The sequence below is a fragment of the Coregonus lavaretus genome (assembly GCF_964263955.1).
Source record: "Coregonus lavaretus genome assembly, chromosome: 18".
NCBI lineage: Eukaryota > Metazoa > Chordata > Actinopteri > Salmoniformes > Salmonidae > Coregonus > Coregonus lavaretus.
In genome coordinates this window covers 47,190,470-47,208,892 of record NC_140005.1, presented here as the reverse complement: position 1 = coordinate 47,208,892, position 18,423 = coordinate 47,190,470, and the positions used below count along the sequence as shown (strand labels likewise).

At 43.8% G+C, this 18,423-nt stretch overlaps 1 protein-coding gene across 1 annotated transcript in view; it reads right to left on the bottom strand.

The window, feature by feature from the left end:
- zfand3 (zinc finger, AN1-type domain 3) overlaps window positions 1-18,423 on the bottom strand; it is a 42,393-nt gene that overhangs the window by 8,548 nt on the left and 15,422 nt on the right. The window contains exons 2-4 of the mRNA XM_084181760.1: window positions 8,984-9,024; window positions 6,696-6,884; window positions 968-1,036 (exon numbers count right to left, since the gene is read on the bottom strand). Coding sequence (XP_084037886.1) covers window positions 968-1,036; window positions 6,696-6,884; window positions 8,984-9,024 — 299 coding nt within the window. The remainder of the gene's footprint in view (window positions 1-967; window positions 1,037-6,695; window positions 6,885-8,983; window positions 9,025-18,423) is intronic.

Genomic DNA, 18,423 nt, shown 5'->3' with positions numbered 1-18,423 from the left:
GAACAGCTGAGGGTCCCCAAGGAGAGGTTTGAGAAATGCTGCATTGGGCTAATTAAAGCACTTCCCCAATCACATTCTACAACAAAATAACAGACAACAATACCCATACATTACTTTAGTTAAAATGGCTGCCGCTGAAGAAATGAGTCAAACATCTGCCCAGTAGTCAGTTTTAGGTCAGGATTTTTCTCCACAATCCCAGTGATTTTTCTTTCCTCCCTGTTTCGGCTGTGGAACAAAGATCTCGGCTCTATAAATCTCTGACAACTAGGCCAAGTTGACCGGCGAATCTTTGTGAGTCGCGATCAATTCCTCCACGCCCATTATCCTATGGAATCTCTCTGTGTGCCCTATGTAGGGAATAGGGTGCAATTTGGGATGGAGACTCCCTTTGTTATCTCCAGTCTTTCTGCCTTTTTAAAATCGGTCTTCTTTTTAGCAACGCAGCCCTCAATGGATGGTAGAAACACGTGATCTCAGGCAGGGGAAGAGGGGTCCCTTAGCCGTTTAAGACTCGCTGACAAGTGTGTGTGGGTGTGCGCTTGAACGCATGTCCACTCCTTAATGTCAACCTTAATAAGATGGAAAGGTCAAATATTGCAGCCATATTACATAAGACTGTAGAGCCTAAGCAATACCCAAATACAATCTATGGTCACTTCACTTACTTGCTCACTGAAGTGCGTGTGCAGTTTCAATTGCGTAGGGAATATACTTAATGAAAAATACCTAACAAATGTGAGGTAGCCTACTTTTCCCATATCCCCCATTATTGCTTTCAATTTACAGTCTACCTATCGGGTCAATTAATTCTGCCATTTTGGATCAATTAACAGTGGTTGATTCCAATTCCCTCCGACACTAGTCTCACTCCATTCCGGCTCCGTTAAGTGGAGTTGACAGGCCCGTAGTGGGAACACAGCGCCTGACACAGAAACCAGTGTTAGGTCCATCGAACCATAGCTACCTGAGTTGCAGGGCCGTTTTGTGGGGGTGGATACTAGTGTGCCGTGGGCTGTGTCTGTGCTGGAGACTTCTGGAAGAGAAAGGGAAAAAAAGAAGAAAGGAAGAGAGAGACTTGTGGTTAGTACAATCCATCAACTACAAAGAGCAGACTGATGGACAAGGAGGGTCAAGGCGTGATGCAATGTAGTTATTTATTGACTATCTTAGATGTATTTTCTTTTTTTCATGTATTCTTCTTGGAGGTATTTAATAGACTGATGTTTTGTGGCCCTAAAATGTCATGTCAATCCCTACATCTAGAGACATTTTAAGTTTGGAAAGAGTCACCTGTTTAGAAGTGAGACAACGCAGTTTTACAGTTAAATTTGTTGAATTGTAGATAATTAAACTCAGCAAAAAAAGAAACTTCCTCTCACTGTCAACTGCGTTTATTTTCAGCAAACTTAACATGTGTAAATATTTGTATGAACATAACAAGATTCGACAACTGAGACAAACTGAACAAGTTCCACAGACATGTGACTAACAGAAATTGAATAATGTGTCCCTGAACAAAGGGGGGGTCAAAATCAAAAGTAACAGTCAGCATCTGGTGTGGCCACCAGCTGCATTAAGTACTGCAGTGCATCTCCTCCTCATGGACTGCACCAGATTTGCCAGTTCTTGCTGTGAAATGTTAGCCAACTCTTCCACCAAGGCACCTGCAAGTTCCCAGACATTTCTAGGGGGGGAATAGCCCTAGCCCTCACCCTCCGATCCAACAGGTCCCAGACGTGCTCAATGGGATTGAGATCCGGGCACTTCGCTGGCCATGGCAGAACACTGACATTCCTGTCTTGCAGGAAATCAGGCACAGAATGAGCAGTATGGCTGTTGGCATTGTCATGCTGGAGGGTCATGTCATGAGGAGGATGTCTTCCCTGTAATGCACAGAGTTGAGATTGTCTGCAATGACAACAAGCTCAGTCCGATGATGTGACACACTGCCCCAGACCATGACGGACCCTCCACCTCGATCCCGCTCCAGAGTACAGGCCTCGTTGTAACGGTCATTCTTTCGACGATAAACTAGAATCCTACCATCACCCCTGGTGAGACAAAACCGCGACTCGTCAGTGAAGAGCACTTTTTGCCAGTCCTGTCTGGTCCAGCGACGGTGGTTTGTGCCCATAGGCGACGTTGTTGCCGGTGATGTCTGGTGAGGACCTGCCTTAAAACAGGCCTACAAGCCCTCAGTCCAGCCTCTCTCAGCCTATTGCGGACAGTCTGAGCACTGATGGAGGGATTGTGCGTTCCTGGTGTAACTCGGGCAGTTGTTGTTGCCATCCTGTACCTGTCCCACAGGTGTAATGTTCGGATGTACCGATCCTGTGCAGGTGTTGTTACACGTGGTCTGCCACTGCGAGGACGATCAGCTGTCCGTCCTGTCTCCCTGTAGCACTGTCTTAGGCGTCTCACAGTACGGACATTCCAATTTATTGCCCTGGCCACATATGCAGTACTCATGCCTTCTTGCAGCATGCCTAAGGCACATTCACGCAGATGAGCAGGGACCCTGGGCATCTTTCTTTTGGTGTTTTTCAGAGTTAGTAGAAAGGCCTCTTTAGTGTCCTAAGTTTTCATAACTGTGACCTTAATTGCCTACAGACTGTAAGCTGTTAGTGTCTTAAAGACAGTTCCACAGGTGCATGTTCATTAATTGTTTATGGTTCATTGAACAACCATGGGAAACAGTGTTTAAACCCTTTACAATGAAGATCTGTGAAGTTATTTGGATTTTTACGATGTATCTTTGAAAGACAGGGTCCTGAAAAAGGGGCGTTTCTTTTTTTTGCTGAGTTTATATAGGCGTAAGGTGGCCAATGCTGAATCTCTGACTTGGACATTGCATACTCATACACCCTTCTAGACTTGCTGGAACAGCAACTTGGCAGCATTAATCATTTTTATGACAGGGAATCATTTTTCTCTATCAATAAATGGTATCCAAATTACCTTTATGTTTGGCTAACTTACTTAGCTACCTATGATATATATCTGTCTATATGTCAATTGAGGTCGAATAACCAAGAGTCAATATGTGACTGACAAGTCAAGTATCTTACACTAATCGCTACAGAAATACATTTTACCGTTCATTAAAATGGGTGCCAGTCATGACAGGTCACTGTCATGACTGGGACTCTGACTGCCTTCCATTCTCCCACCTCTCTCTCCTATTTATGCCAGGACAGATATAGCCTGGTATGGGCAGCTCCACTGTTGCTGCAGAAAATAGCAGATGTGTCCTCTGCAATAGCAGGCTCCTGGACTAAAGGACTAAGTGTGTGTGTGTGTGTTTATTAAAGAAAGCAGACTGTGTTAGTCTGTCTCATGGAAACACACAGAAAGACACACACAAATATCTATTAACTGGTGGTTTAGGAACCACAACTTTATCGTGCAATCCCGGTTATGTTTTTAAAATGTACTGTGTATATGTAACTCGTTTCAGGAAACTAGGTGTATGTAGCACTTCACTACTTCACAGGAGCGGCATTTGAACGTAAACATTTATTTTTTATCAAATTGCGTTTTTTGGCAGAAATGCCTTCTGGAACATGTGAACATTCATGTGCTCTAACAAACTTGCATTCCATCCATAAATACGAATACAATTGTTAAATTACGAACCTAGTTAGTTTAGCAACAGAAAAAGACAGGAACCTTCCCGCTAGCCACGATTGGCTGAGATAATGGATGGGCTGGACATGCCGGGAGATGAGTTTGGATTGGTCTGCCATGTAGCATGCTTCTGTCTATAATGTGAGCTGTTCACTATGTGTTGACAGTCCTTTCTATCGCACTGTTTTTGAAAGATATAACGTTAGCCATCGAGAACTACAAAAGTTTTGCTACCTTCCTCAACAACATTGATGCCCTGAATTTAGCAGGTGCTATCGACAGATCAGTTGGAAAAAGTGATGGGCTACTTTCTGCACACAACACGGTCAGTGTGAACCGGAGTGACATGACACAACGCTGGCCAAACAAGATGTAGCTACAAACAAAACGGAGCTAAATGGTTCCAGTCTGCCGTGAAACGTTCATCCATGTATACAGGTAAATCTAGCTACATTTTCAGATATGTTTGTAATTTTGTCAGAAAGTCGTTTTTTATTGCAAGTTAAAGCGTGCTGTTAGATAACTAGCAAACATTAGCTTGCTGGTTCGCTAGCTAATGTTACGTGTATGATCTGTGTAGTAATATTATTCTAATCAGAAAATCCATTTGCATTGCTAATTATAGCCTAATGTTAGCTAGTTAAAACTGAACCTAGTTTGTTAGCTTTAGCTACCTGCAGATTCATACTACAGCTATGGCAATGTTTGTATTAGTAGCAGTATGAGTTGGGATTATGCCGGTTCATTGTTTAGCTAGCTAGCTACACATCTAAACAATCAAGACTCCACTTCGGCCGGATTATTACATGACCCATCAAATTAGCCAGGTGTGCCTGGGTGATTACAGCCATCTATTGTATTTCATGAACATGTATACATGTCTAGACAATAGTGACCCATCCACTTAGCTAGATGTGGCTGGGGGATGGTTATAGCATTTCCTTCACATTACTCATCAATTTAGTGTGTCGGGTAAGTGTCATCTAATAATGATACAATATTTTCACCTGGACACTTTGTTTTTGATATTGCTACACCTTCTGTATCCTGTGCATGTGACAAAATTGTTTTGTATTTTATTTGATAAAGGGTGTATTAACCAAATGGCCTCACATATGAATCCTTAAAGAAATGGGTGGGGCTAAGGCTTAAGAGGGTGTGAATGATGCTGAATGGGTATACAAAGAAGAGCTGTCCAGTAGGTGTACCAAAACATTCTATGGTCATTTTCTCAAAAGCGGGGTTATAAATTTATCAACTTTCAAAGAAGAATTACTTTCCCATTGTTCCTCAACTGCAGTGTATGATATACCATTGTCTAGCTCTGAGACACTACTTTTATCCAATGGAAAAAACAGTTTCAAATGTTGCTACATAAAACCGAATCGAGGTGGTCGGTCACATACAGTTAGGGAAAAAAGTATTTGATCCCCTGCTGATTTTGTACGTTTCCCCACTGACAAAGATATGATCAGTCTATAATTTTAATGGTAGGTTTATTTGAACAGTGAGAGACAGAATAACAACAACAAAATCCAGAAAAACCCATGTCAAACATTTTATAAATTGATTTGCATTTTAATGAGGGAAATAAACATTTTACTACCTCTCAATCAGAAAGATTTCTGGCTCCCAGGTGTCTTTTATACAGGTAACGAGCTGAGATTAGGAGCACAATCTTAAAGGGAGTGCTCCTAATCTCAGCTTGTTACATGTATAAAAGACACCTGTCCACAGAAGCAATCAATCAGATTCCAAACTATCCACCATGGCCAAGACCAAAGAGCTCTCCAAGGATGTCAGGGACAAGATTATAGACCTACACAAGGCTGGAATGGGCTACAAGACCATTGGCAAGCAGCTTGGTGAGAAGGTGACAAGTTGGTGCGATTATTTGCAAATGGAAGAAACACAAAAGAACTGTCAATCTTCCTCGGCCTGGGGCTCCATGAAAGATCTCACCTCGTGGAGTTGCAATGATCATGAGAACAGTGAGGAATCAGCCCAGAAATACACGGGAGGACCTTGTCAATGATCTCAAGGCAGCTGGGACCATAGTCACCAAGAAAACAATTGGTAACACAATACGCCATGAAGGACTGAAATCCTGCAGCGCCCGCAAGGTCCCCCTGCTCAAGAAAGCACATATACAGGGCCGTCTGAAGTTTGCCAATGAACATCTGAATGATTCAGTTCAGAGGAGAATTGGGTGAAAGTGTTGTGGTCAGATGAGACCAAAATCGAGCTCTTTGGCATCAACTCAACTCGCCGTGTTTGGAGGAGGAGGAATGCTTCCTATGACCCCAAGAACACCATCACCACTGTCAAACATGGAGGTGGAAACATTATGCTTTGGGGGTGTTATTCTGCTAAGGGGACAGGACAACTTTACTGCATCAAAGGGACGATGGACGGGGCCATGTACCGTCAAATCTTGGGTGAGAACCTCCTTCCCTCAGCCAGGGCATTGAAAATGGGTCGTGGATGGGTATTCCAGCATGACAATGACCCAAAACACACGGCCAAGGCAACAAAGGAGTGGCTCAAGAAGAAGCACATTGAGATCTTGGAGTGGCCTAGCCAGTCTCCAGACCTTAATCTTATAGAAAATCTGTGGAGGGAGCTGAAGGTTCGAGTTGCCAAACGTCAGCCTCGAAACCTTAATGACTTGGAGAAGATCTGCAAAGAGGAGTGGAACAAAATCCCTCCTGAGATGTGTGCAAACCTGGTGGCCAACTACAAGAAACGTCTGACCTCTGTGATTGCCAACAAGGGTTTTGCCACCAAGTACTAAGTCATGTTTTGCAGAGGAGTCAAATAATTATTTCCCTCATTAAAATGCAAATACATTTATAACATTTTTGACATGCGTTTTTCTGGATTTTTGTTGTTGTTATTCTGTCTCTCACTGTTCAAATAAACCTACCATTAAAATTATAGACTGATCGTGTCTTTGTCAGTGGGCAAAGTACAAAATCAGCAGGGGATCAAATACTTTTTTCCCCTCACTGTATGTATAATAAAATCAACATTCTAAACTGCAGGCCATAGGCCCCTGTCCTTACCATCTTGTTCAGGTAGAGGTGTGGCTCCTGTGTCTTCGGGCGACGGCTCCAGTGAGCTGACAGGCGCCGACGACAGGGATTGGCTACTGCTGCTGCTCGTTTCGCTACAGAAGACGGCTGACTGGCTTTTACTAGAGCTGGGGGCGGGCTCTGGGGCACAGTCCTCGCCTGGCTGCTTCTTCTCAATGTCTGTGGTTATACAAGAGAGTGACTGGCGTGGGTGTGTGATTGTATGTGTGAGAGAGATGCTGGATTCCAAAAGAACTCCTACCCTCTAGACATTTGATTGTGAAGGGGGATAGGGAAGTGTGTGTGTGTGTGTGTGTGTGTGTGTGTGTGTGTGTGTGTGTGTGTGTGTGTGTGTGAGAGAGAGAGTATGTGTGTGCGTACTGTGTGTGTGTGTGTGTGTGTGTGTGTGTGTGTGTGTGTATATATATACACAGTGCATTCGTAAAGTATTCAGACCCCTTGACTTTTTCCACTTTGTTACGTTACAGCCTTATTCTAAAATTAATTACAATTGTTTTTTTTCCTCAATCTACACACAATACCCAATAATTTCAAAGCGAAAACAGGTCTTTAGAACAAAAAAGTAGAATAACTGAAATATCACATTTACATAAGTATTCAGACCCTTTTCTCAGTACTTTGTTGATGCAGAGATTACAGCCTCGAGTCATCTTGGGAATGACGCTACAAGCTTGGCACACCTGTATTTGGGAAGTTTCTCCCATTCTTCTCTGCAGATCCTCTCAAGCTCTGTCAGCTTGGATGGGGAGCGTCGCTGCACAGCTATTTTCAGGTCTCTCCAGAGATGTTCGATCGGTTTCAAGTCCAGGATCTGTCTGGGCCACTCAAGGACATTCAGAGACTTGTCCCGAAGCCACTCCTGCGTTGTCTTGGCTGTGTGCTTAAGATCGTTGTCCTGTTGGAAGGTGAACCTTCGCCCCAGTCTGAGGTACTGAGTGCTCTGGAGCAGGTTTTCATCAAGGATCTCTACGTACTTTTCTCCGTTCATCTTTCCCTCGATCCTGACTAGTCTCCCAGTTGCTGCCGCTGAAAGACATCCCCACAGCATGATGCTGCCACCACAATACTTCACCGTAGGGATGGTGCCAGGTTTCCTCAATGCTGCAGACATTTTTTGGTACCCTTCCCCAGATCTGTGCCTCGACACAATCCTGTCTTGGAGCTCTACGGACAATTCCTTCGACCTCATGGCTTGGTTTTTGCTCTGACATGCACTGACTTTATAGCACATTATATAGACAGGTGTGTGCCTTTCCAAATCATGTCCAATCAATTGAATTTATCACAGGTGGACTCCAATCAAGTTGTAGAAACATCAAGGATGATCATTGTAAACAGGATGCACGAAATGCTCAATTTCGAGTCTCATAGCAAAGTGTCTGAATACTTACGTAAATAAGGTATTTCAGGTTTTTATTTTTTATAAATGTCTAAAGACCTGTTTTCGCTTTGACATTATGGGGTATTGTGTGTAGATTGATGAGGAAAATGCTTTATTTAATCAATTTTAGAATAAGGCTGTAACGTAACAAAATGTGGAAGAAGTCAAGGTGTCTGAATACTTTCCGAATGCACTGTATGCATCTGTGTATGTGTTCTGTATATCTGCTCGTGTGTGTGTGTGTGTGTGTGTCTGCTTGTTGTTGTTGTGTGTGTGTGTGTGTGAGAGAGAGAGTAGTCGAGAGGTCACGCTTAGCCACACACGGCAGGAGAGTATGGATCCACTATCCAGTAGTAGGTCCGTGGAGCATAACGGTGGAGGAGAGAGGGTTTCTCCTCCCTCTCCCTATCTCCACCTCCTCTTCACACAAGCCCCCTGTTTACATAGCGTCTGCCACTCTAAAGCCACTCCAGGCCGGCCACAGCAGCAGAGGGGGACTCCAGCTTGTGACAACACAGCAGTAGGGACGTGAACAAACAGATATGTGCTCAATCATGATGGCACTAGTACACACACACACACACGTGGCGTACAGGCACACATACTCTCACACACACACACACTCACTCACTATACCCTCACATTCACCTATTCTCACACAACTACACACTTGCATACTCACCTATGCTAACACACACACACACAGCCATTCTCACAGTCTCTCCCACGCACACACACATTCTCTCTCCAACACAAACTCTCTCTCACACACACACAGATCTTTGGTATTGCTGCATGACTCAAAGCAATCTGCTTTAAACACACTCTTAACTCGAGGGGAAAGGGTGTGTGAGGGGAGTTGAGTGGACGCACATACCCGTAAAACATTTGGAGCAGAGGTCCATGGTTTTGCTGGACCTAAAGAGAAGAAAGAGACAATGACAGGTTAGAAAAGAGGTCAGCACATCACATTTTTATTCACAGGACAGGTGTACTTCTGCAAGCCTGATCGCTGCATTCAACATTCCATTTTACTTCACATCAGTCTGGCATTCCTCCTTATGGAAACAGTTTGATACTACGTCTGTAACAAGGGGCATTCTTTAAAACTAACTTGTCTGGGATTGGATGACCTTCAACCAATAAGAGGATGGCCTAATTTAAAGCACAGTATTCGGCCACATTGGATTTTGTCCTAAACCCACCTGAGAGGATGCAGATTGGACCAATACGTGAACGCAGCGATCAGGCTGGTTATCCAGGCTGTGATTTTGCATCAATATTGCCTACAATGAAAATTTTCACAAGAGTGACAGCTTGTGGGCCAGTTTTAACATTCGGTATGAAAGCGCACTGTGGTTTCCTTTATCTGCAATTGAAAAATTTAGTCTTCAGTTCTAAGCAACTTATTTCTCCACATGTAACATGACCATCTAACCAATGGCAAAAAAAAAATGGCTAGATAAGACCAAATAAATCCAATGAAATTCATTCATCGTGTCACATTTAGTATACAAAAATGGACACCCTAAAATAACAGAATGTGACAAATAGCCTAAATAAAAGAAGGAAATTCCTTTGTGTCCAATCCATTGTCCTTCACAGTGGACCTGTATGTCCCTCACCTCTGCCAACTTCATAACTTTCATCTACGACATTTCACCACTCCTGCCAACCTCGACTGTGCCCACAATCATAGGCACGTGCACCCGTCTCACTTTTACTGCAAAAACTCTCAATAATTCAAACCAGACTCTGTCAAAACTGTGTACACACAGAGATAGCCATGCCAGGTTCAAGCTACCTAGGGAAAAGGTTAATAACTGAACGAGCGCCAAATGTTCATCATCATTCTCTTTATCGTTCATGGTCGCTATTGTGTTCGTCGGACGAACTGGCGAGAGTTGGAATAGGGGTTGGACAATAGGTATGATCAAAAACTATTTCTTTTTTAAGTATAGTGACGGATGAATTGCAGCGTGACTCCTATGAAGTTGTTCCTTTGATGCCAATAACTAGAGACAAAAGCAAACAAAAGGAAAACTAGGCAGTATCAGATGAATAGGGTTGTTTGATTTCGTCCTCAATGCCAACCAACGATCGAATCCCCAGAACAAAGACTTTATAAACTTGAACTAGTTCCTTTTGAAATCGCTTGGATTTTTGCCTATAGTCCTATATAGCATACCATTTATAGCCAGGTCCAGCGTTTTTTTTTGACTCAGACCTTTTCAGAACCAGAAAAAAATAAAAACATATTGGGCGTATGCTGAACAATAATCTACATTTAGGCATAGGCCCAACAGAACAATCATCTAGAGGTGTCAGTCAGTCATGCCTGCTAAAGTGAACCAGAGTAGGAGTAGGCCTACTGCTTTGGTAATACACAGAAGTATCCTGACGAAGGATGGTTCAGCCACATCTGTTTTCTTCACAAGAGTGCCTTGTTAACTCTTCGGAGTCTGGAGCTTTTTTGGCCGTTTTTGGGTACCTTCAATTTTGCCCTGATATAGTACATAAAGAAATGTTTACCAGACCAATGTTGGGTATCTTTTTTTTCAGCACAACCTCACCTATATGATCTGTTAGTAAGTTTTTCACTTTGACATACTATTTCAACACACTGGACCCAAACACACACAGAAAACACAAAGTCCGTTTAGAAAAAAGATGGTTTTTTTATTGTAAAACCCTCAAACATGGTGAACCAAGCATTTAAAAAGCTTCAAATTGAACCACAAGGTGCAAATATGAACATATAAAAGTATTTTGGTGATATATACAAGCAATAAATAACTATTTACAATAAAAAGTAGGTATAACCACTGGCGTTTCTCTTCTATTCTAACCCTAAACCTTTTTGTGCCACTCCTCAAAACAGTTTCTGTCCAAAATGAAAAAAAAAGCTTCAAATTGAACCACAAAGTGCAAATATGAACATATAAAAGTATTCTTGAGATATATACAAGCAATACACAACTATTTACAAAAAAAGTAGGTATAGCCACTGGCCTTTACCCTATTTGTGCCACTCTTCAAAACAGTTCCTGTCCACAATGACACAGAGAGCCACATCACAGGCCTTGCACTTCCATGGTGTGACAAACCTCTTCTTGTCAACTTGTTTACAGCGTTGACAAACCCTGCGGCCTGCTGTGGCTTTGTCTTTGGCCTCTGCAACATTGGCAATGGCCACAGGAACATGGCTGGTGCTTTTTTGAAGTGGAACCCCTGTCTGGGTCACTCCGCACAGCTGGGCCACAAGTTCTGCCACAAAGTTCTTGTGCGTCATGGGTGTGACCTGTTGGGTCGCACTGATGTCACAGTGCAGGATGTATGCATTTGTTGTTCCCATGTCCAAAAAATGCAGGAAGAGGGTACGGTACCAGCAAGCAGTTCTGCGATGGGTTGAGTAATACTGGAGAAGCTGGTCTGACAGGTCAATATACTCGTGTGCATCCTGAAGAACCGGGTTAGCACAAGCACACGTTTTTTTCCGTTCCTTTTTATCACAAAAGACGACAAAGTTATTATAATAAATGCAAAGCGCTCATAAAAGAGCGCATATTTTGACGCACTTTTTTCATGGAATTGAAATTATCATAACTTTGGTTTTAGTTGGTGTATTTACATGAAACAAACACTCAAAACGTAGCTTCGGGTCTCCATTTCTGCATGAAATCGACGGCAGCCCTCTGCGTCACTTGGTTTGGATGCTGCGCGGTCCTAAAGCCGGCCCGCGATTTGAACGCGCCGAAGCGTTCGCCGACTCGGAAGAGTTAATTATTGTTATTTTATTTATCTTACTGAGATAGGAGACAGGAAAGGTAGCAGAGAATGCGAGTTAGAAGGGCAGTGGATAGGATTTGAACCACTAGGCCATGTTTGCTTAGGGTCTGCCGCACTAAATGCTGAATCAAAACAAAATTGTATTTGTCACATGGTTCGTAAACAACAGGTGTCGACTAACAGTGAAATGCTTACTTACGGGTCCAGAGTTAACCTTTTCACATGTGAGTTCCAAATATCTCTAACGGTCTCCCCTGCATGAATTGTTTTATGCACGTGATGTCAGAATGCACTCACTGTTCCAAAATGTGACAGTTACGCAACAGGACAGTTAACACACGCTGCCTGCTAATTATCTATAGGCTGTTTCAATTAGTCAATTTCAAATGATTTTCTAACAACAGTTTGAATTGAGGTGTGTTCCGCCTCCTCATTAATTCACATAGAATTAGTCAATTTCAGTGTTGCGGACAATTTATGTTTGAGGCATTACTGAGCAAAACAAACTTCTCTCTTCGAGGAGAGCCCAAGCACTTCACCAATGTTTCCGCAGATCAAGTATGCAGACATTTGCTCAGTCTTGCACGAATTGGCACATTTTCTGTCTGGCGTTCGCATTGCCTTCATTGTTGTTTTCCTTACAAATAATAACTTTGGACATGTGTGTGTTCCTATCAAAGTAAGTGCCTTATTTTCTGTATATAGTGTTGTCGGTTCTAATGTAGTATGTATGTATGGAGCCTAATTTATTTACAGTTTTATTCACGTTTTCAAGTACTGGTGACAAATAATGCATTCTGATTATTGCATAGCTTGTAATGGACACCTATGATGTGTATAAAATAATTTTTTGAAGGTTCTACTGATTATAATGAGCTAATGCTAAGCTATTTGCATGCTATGTGTGGCGCCATGTTTGTTGACATTATACAATGCATTCTGGGTGTCACATAAACGTCTGTCAGACCAAAATATGTTATACAACACCCCTTTCAACATGCATACTGCAAACAGACCAAACTCACCTTGTCTCGACCTTAATATCTTTGGTTGACACGAAAAAACAAACATGGCGACGCGCAAACTACCCATCGTCGGATTACTTTCGATTTCCAGAAAGTGTTTTACTGAATTATTTCAATCAATGGGTAGCTCACCAGTGATGTGATGAATTATAAATAGTAATTGCTATTACCTCATTCATATTGTGGTTTCTGTCAGCCGAGAGTTATCTAAATATGATGGCTTGTGTTAAATCAATCTTACCTCAGTTAGCGCTAGGTCTAATGTACCTACATTTTCCAGTTTGGATGATTTTGTATGCTGTCTTTACTTTTGTGAATGTCTGAACATTGCATCCAGAAATAAACTGGTCACATTCAGGACATACCTTTGTAAGGACTGTGTTTGTGCAAAATGTTTCTGTGAAAAAACAGTGGCTAGCTCAAATGCTGACTGTTGCGTCAATCGAAACTGGACGTTCTAAATAAGCTTTCTAATCACACCGGTTTGAGCGTACGCTGCAGGGACCACTGTAGAATGATCACACCCGTTTGTTGGTATGTGTGAAAAGGTTAAAGATCAAATACAAATAAATTAAATAGTGACATAAATAACGAGTAAAAATAACAAACCAAATCTTGAAATTGTATTGGTCACATACACATATTTAGCAGATGTTATTGCGGGTGTAGCGAAATGCTTGGCTATATACAGGGAGTACCAGTACCGAGTCACTGTGCAGGGGTACAAAGTAATTGAGGTAGCTATGTACTGTGCATATAGGTAGGGGTAAAGTGACTAGGCAAGAGGATTGATAAGACAGTGGCAGCAGCAGATGTGGTGAGGGTGAAAGTGTGTGTGTGGTGTCAGTATGCATGTGTGCGCGTGTTAGGTGTGTGGGCATATGCAGTGTGTGTTGGGGTGTAAGTATGTGAGTGTGTGGGTAGAGTCCAGTGTGTGCATAAAGTCAGTGCAAGAGAGTTAGTTCAAAAAAGGGTCAATGCAGGTAGTCCTGGTAGCCATTTAGCAGTCTTGTCTTACGGCTTGGGGGTAGATGCTGTTCAGGATCCTGTTGGTTTCAGACTTGTTGCACTGGTACCGCTCGCAATGCAGTACCGCTTGCCATGCAGTCTATGGTTTGGGTGGCTGGAGTCTGACAGTTTTTTGGGCCTTCCTCTGACACCACCTGGTATAGATAGAGGTCCTGGATGGCAGGGAGCTCAGCCCCAGTGATGTACTGGGCCGCACTCACCACCCTCTGAAGCGCCTTGCAGTCGGGTGCCTTGCAGTTGCCGTACCAAGCGGTGATGCAGCCAGTCAAGATGCTCTCAATAAGCATAGTTACATGCACACAATAATACGATTACATTTACATGCTTTACAATGAGAACGATTTCCCTAATAATCCTGTTTACATGGACACATCTGAAATCAGGCTACTGATGACAATGATAAATGCAGAAAATCGCCAATCAAAATAAACGTTCTACAACAGTGTCCTTGTTATTTTTGGGAAGCATACTTGATTATGAGTTCGGACATATAACGTTTGTATGTGCAAACGACTACTAAGACGCATACATTCAGTTAATCCGAACTAACTTCACTCGTGCTAAAGAGGGAGGCTCTCGGCTGGTGCTAGCACATGCGTAGATCAAATACACCGCTGGAATGCCGATTAAAATGTCTACATATCTTAATAACATGAACGATTGCTCAGAAAACCAGGTGTTTTAATCGGCATATGCTTACTTCGAATTTGACCTTAAGCCGATTAAGATAAGCAGAGTAAGGTTTACATCACTATTGCATAATCTGCTTACTACCACAATTAAAATCAAATTATTACTGAGCATATAAACATACTCAATGGTGCAGCTGTAGAACTGAGGATCTGAGGACCCATGCCAAATCTTTTCAGCCTCCTAAGGAGGAAGAGGTGCTGTCGTGCCCTCTTCACAACTGTCTGGGTGTGTGTGGACCATGTTAAATTCTTAGTGATGTGGACACTGAGGAAGCACCATCAATATGGTTTCCTGTAGTCCACGATCAGCTCCTTTGTCTTGCTGACATAGAGGGAGAGGTTGTCCTGGCACCACACTGCCAGGTCTCTGACCTCCTCCCTATAGGCTACCTCACTGTCTTCGGTGATCAGTCCTACCATCGTCGTGTCGTCAGCCACGCAGTCATGCCACGTAGTCGTGGGTGAACAGGGAGTACAGGAGGGGACTAAGCACACACCCCTGAGGGGCCCCGTGCTGATGGTCAGCATTGCAGATATGTTGTTGCCTACCTTCACCGCCTGGAGGCGGCCCGTTAGGAAGTCCAGAATCCAGTTGCAAAGGAAGGGCTTCAGTGCCAGAGTCCTGAGCTTGGTGATGAGCTTGGAGGGGACAATGGTGTTGAATGCTGAGCTGTAGTCAATGAACAGCATTCTTACATCGGTATTCCTTTCGTCCAGGTGGGTGAGGGCAGTGTGGAGTGCAATAGAGATTGCGTCATCTGTGGATCTGTTGGGGCGGTATGCGAATTGGAGTAGGTCCAGGGTGTCTGGGATGATGGTGTTGATGTGAGCCATGATCAGCCTTTCAAAGCATTTCATGGCTATAGATGTGTCAATAATCATTTACCCAGGTTACCTTGGCATTCTTGAGCACGGTGACTATGGCGGTCTGCTTGAAACAAGTTGGTATTACAGACTGGGTCAGGGATAGGTTGAAGACACTTGCCAGCTGGTCAGCGCATGCTTTGAGTACATGTCCTGCTATCCGGTCTGGCCCCGCAGACTTGCGAATGTTAAGCTGTTTAAAAGGTCTTACTCACGAGCCTCCCGAGTGGCGCAGCTGAGGCGCCACTACAGCCTGGGGTTCGATCCCGGGCTGTGTCACAGCCGGCCGTGACCGGGAGCCCCATAGAGCGGTGCACAATTGGCCCAGTGCCGTCCGGGTTAGGGGAGGGTTTGACCAGGGGGCTTTCCTTTGCTCATCGCGTTCTAACGACTCTTTGTGGCGGGCCGGGAACCTGCAAGCTGACTTCGGTCGTCAGTTGAATGGTGTTTCCTCCGACACATTGGTGCAGCTGGCTTCCGGGTTAAGCAAGCAGTGTGTTAAGAAGCAGTAGTTTGCCTATCTGTAAAGAGGTTGCATGTTGTGTTTATATTTTGTGTCAGTGTAAAATGGTTTGGATTTCTCCCTGACCAATATTCCTGCCATTTTCACCCCATTCTGGAATGTTAAGGGTTTATCACATAGCCCCTCTAGTAATTAAATAAGATTTCTATGGTTTAACCTACATTGAATCGGGTCCCTTAGCCCATTTATTGTCCAACTGCAACAGCGCAGATGATAAACAGCCCAAATGGCCATTGGTCTTACATGCAGAGCAAAGCAACAAAGTATTCTCTCAGCTCAACTTGGCCATTGACCGGTTGGCGGTTGAGCTTGATCGAGCCTTAATGTTTCTCTTCTATGGGGAGCAATTTACTGCGCCTGGAGTAAAATGCACCTTAGCATTTATATTTAAATTTTTCGTCATTTAGCAGACGCTCTTATCCAGAGCGACTCACAGTTAGTTGTAGGCTAAGGTTCTTGAACATGGCACCCAAGGCATTGTTGCGTTGTGTTGGCTCATGAAAAGCCTGCTGCGGTGAGGAAGACCTTGCTTGACTGGCAGGCCTACACATTGGACCAGATGCCACGCTGAGGGAAATTAATCCACTTTGACTGTTAGGCTAGAAAGGTAGGGATTGTTGAGAGGGAGTGACAGCGGCTGTGTGTTTTGTTTGATGGAATTGATGTATCCTGGTTTCAAAGGCTGATGTACTGTGTTAGGCGCTTATATTGTACCTTAGTCTACCACTGAAACTATCAAGCTAGATAAAAAGCAGACGTTTATAAAAGGAAAGGCTGTGGATGAATAGGTGGGCGTAACATTCTGCTGATGACCACTCATGGCACAGCCTCAGACTGTGTGTATGTGCATTCGTTTCCACTCAAAAAAACAGGTGTCGGGATATAACTTTGTTTTTGTGTGTTGACATGCTCTTAAATCTTAAGCCCCTTCCCTTCTCTCACATTTCTTCACTCTGGAAGGATCAGCTCCTCAGAGCCCTTGGAAGCTGTTATTTTTGCTGCACCTACTTTGGAGGCAAACCAGTATAACATGCTAGGGCTGAATCTCAAACCGAACACTTTGACCACTCGATCACGAGTCAATCAAAATGGCTAGTCGAGTGATCGAGGGCTCCATTGAGCCCTTCGGCAGCCTCTCTACCGAGTGGGCAGCCTGTGTCAACTCGGTGCCCTTGGCAGCAAGTGCTACCCATTAATCTTCATAGTGAATTACACGCTACAAGATAGGTTGTGGTAGATTTAGATTAGATTTTAGTCATTTAGCAGACGCTCTTATCCAGAGCGACTTACAGTTAGTGAATGCATACATTATTATTTTTTCATACTGGCCCCCCGTGAGAATCGAACCCTCAACCCTGGCGTTGCAAACGCCATGCTCTACCAACTGAGCTACATCCCTGCCGGCCATTCCCTCCCCTACCCTGGACGACGCTGGGCCAATTGTGCACCGCCCCATGGGTCTCCCGGTCGCGGCCGGCTACGACAGAGCCTGGTAGACTATGCTTGCGAACGGGTTTCGAATATTGACAAATTGGCAGTTAGGATGGAAGTGCGCATCGTCTCAATTCTCATTTGGCCCGAAACGGTAGCAGACTCGAGTGGTCACTATCAACACACAAGAGGCCACTCAATAAAGGGCTCATCGGCCAAGTGTTCGGTTTGAGATTCAGCCAAGTAGTCTGCTACACCAGGCTCCAAAATAACTCAAAATCAATTTATGCACCTCAGTTTATTTTGTGTGTTTTCCCTACACCCCTTAGTGGGGCACACACAGGCCCCCGAAGCACCATTCTGGGCTGCAAAACAAAAAACACCAAAGAATGAAATTGAAACCAAGAGGTCAAATGTTTTTACGCCTGGGGGAAACAGAGTGGGGTGACCCGCCTGAGTAACGGTAGCGGAAACGCTACCTGTTGGAATTGTCCGCCATTGGAGACAATACTCTGCACCAATAGGCTACTTTGGCATGCACACACACACACTTTATTCTCCCACCACCCATCTTTGATTTGCCTGACGAAGGTTAACTTACGTGGGCCGCCCGGCTGGCGGAGTCTTGATTGGCGCTCTATGCCGACGCCAGCCCTCATAAGCCTTAATTGCGGATGACATTTAACGGGAGATGTCAAATTAATCCCGGTCTCCTGTCTTGTTATACCCCCGGAGTGCTGCCGGCTTGATTGGCATGGAGTGATGGGTTAAAATGAGAGTGAAAGTAAGAAAGAAAGACAGGGAAAAATAAAGAACGAGAGCTTTCTTTTCTTCCTCCTCACTCTTTTTTTTCTCTCAAATTCAAAGTCCGGCTCAGAGGTGCTGCTGTGGTCAGGAAATGTTTTTTCCCCCCAAACCATACCTGTATTAAAATAGGCAAGAGCTATCAAATACGTTCAAATAC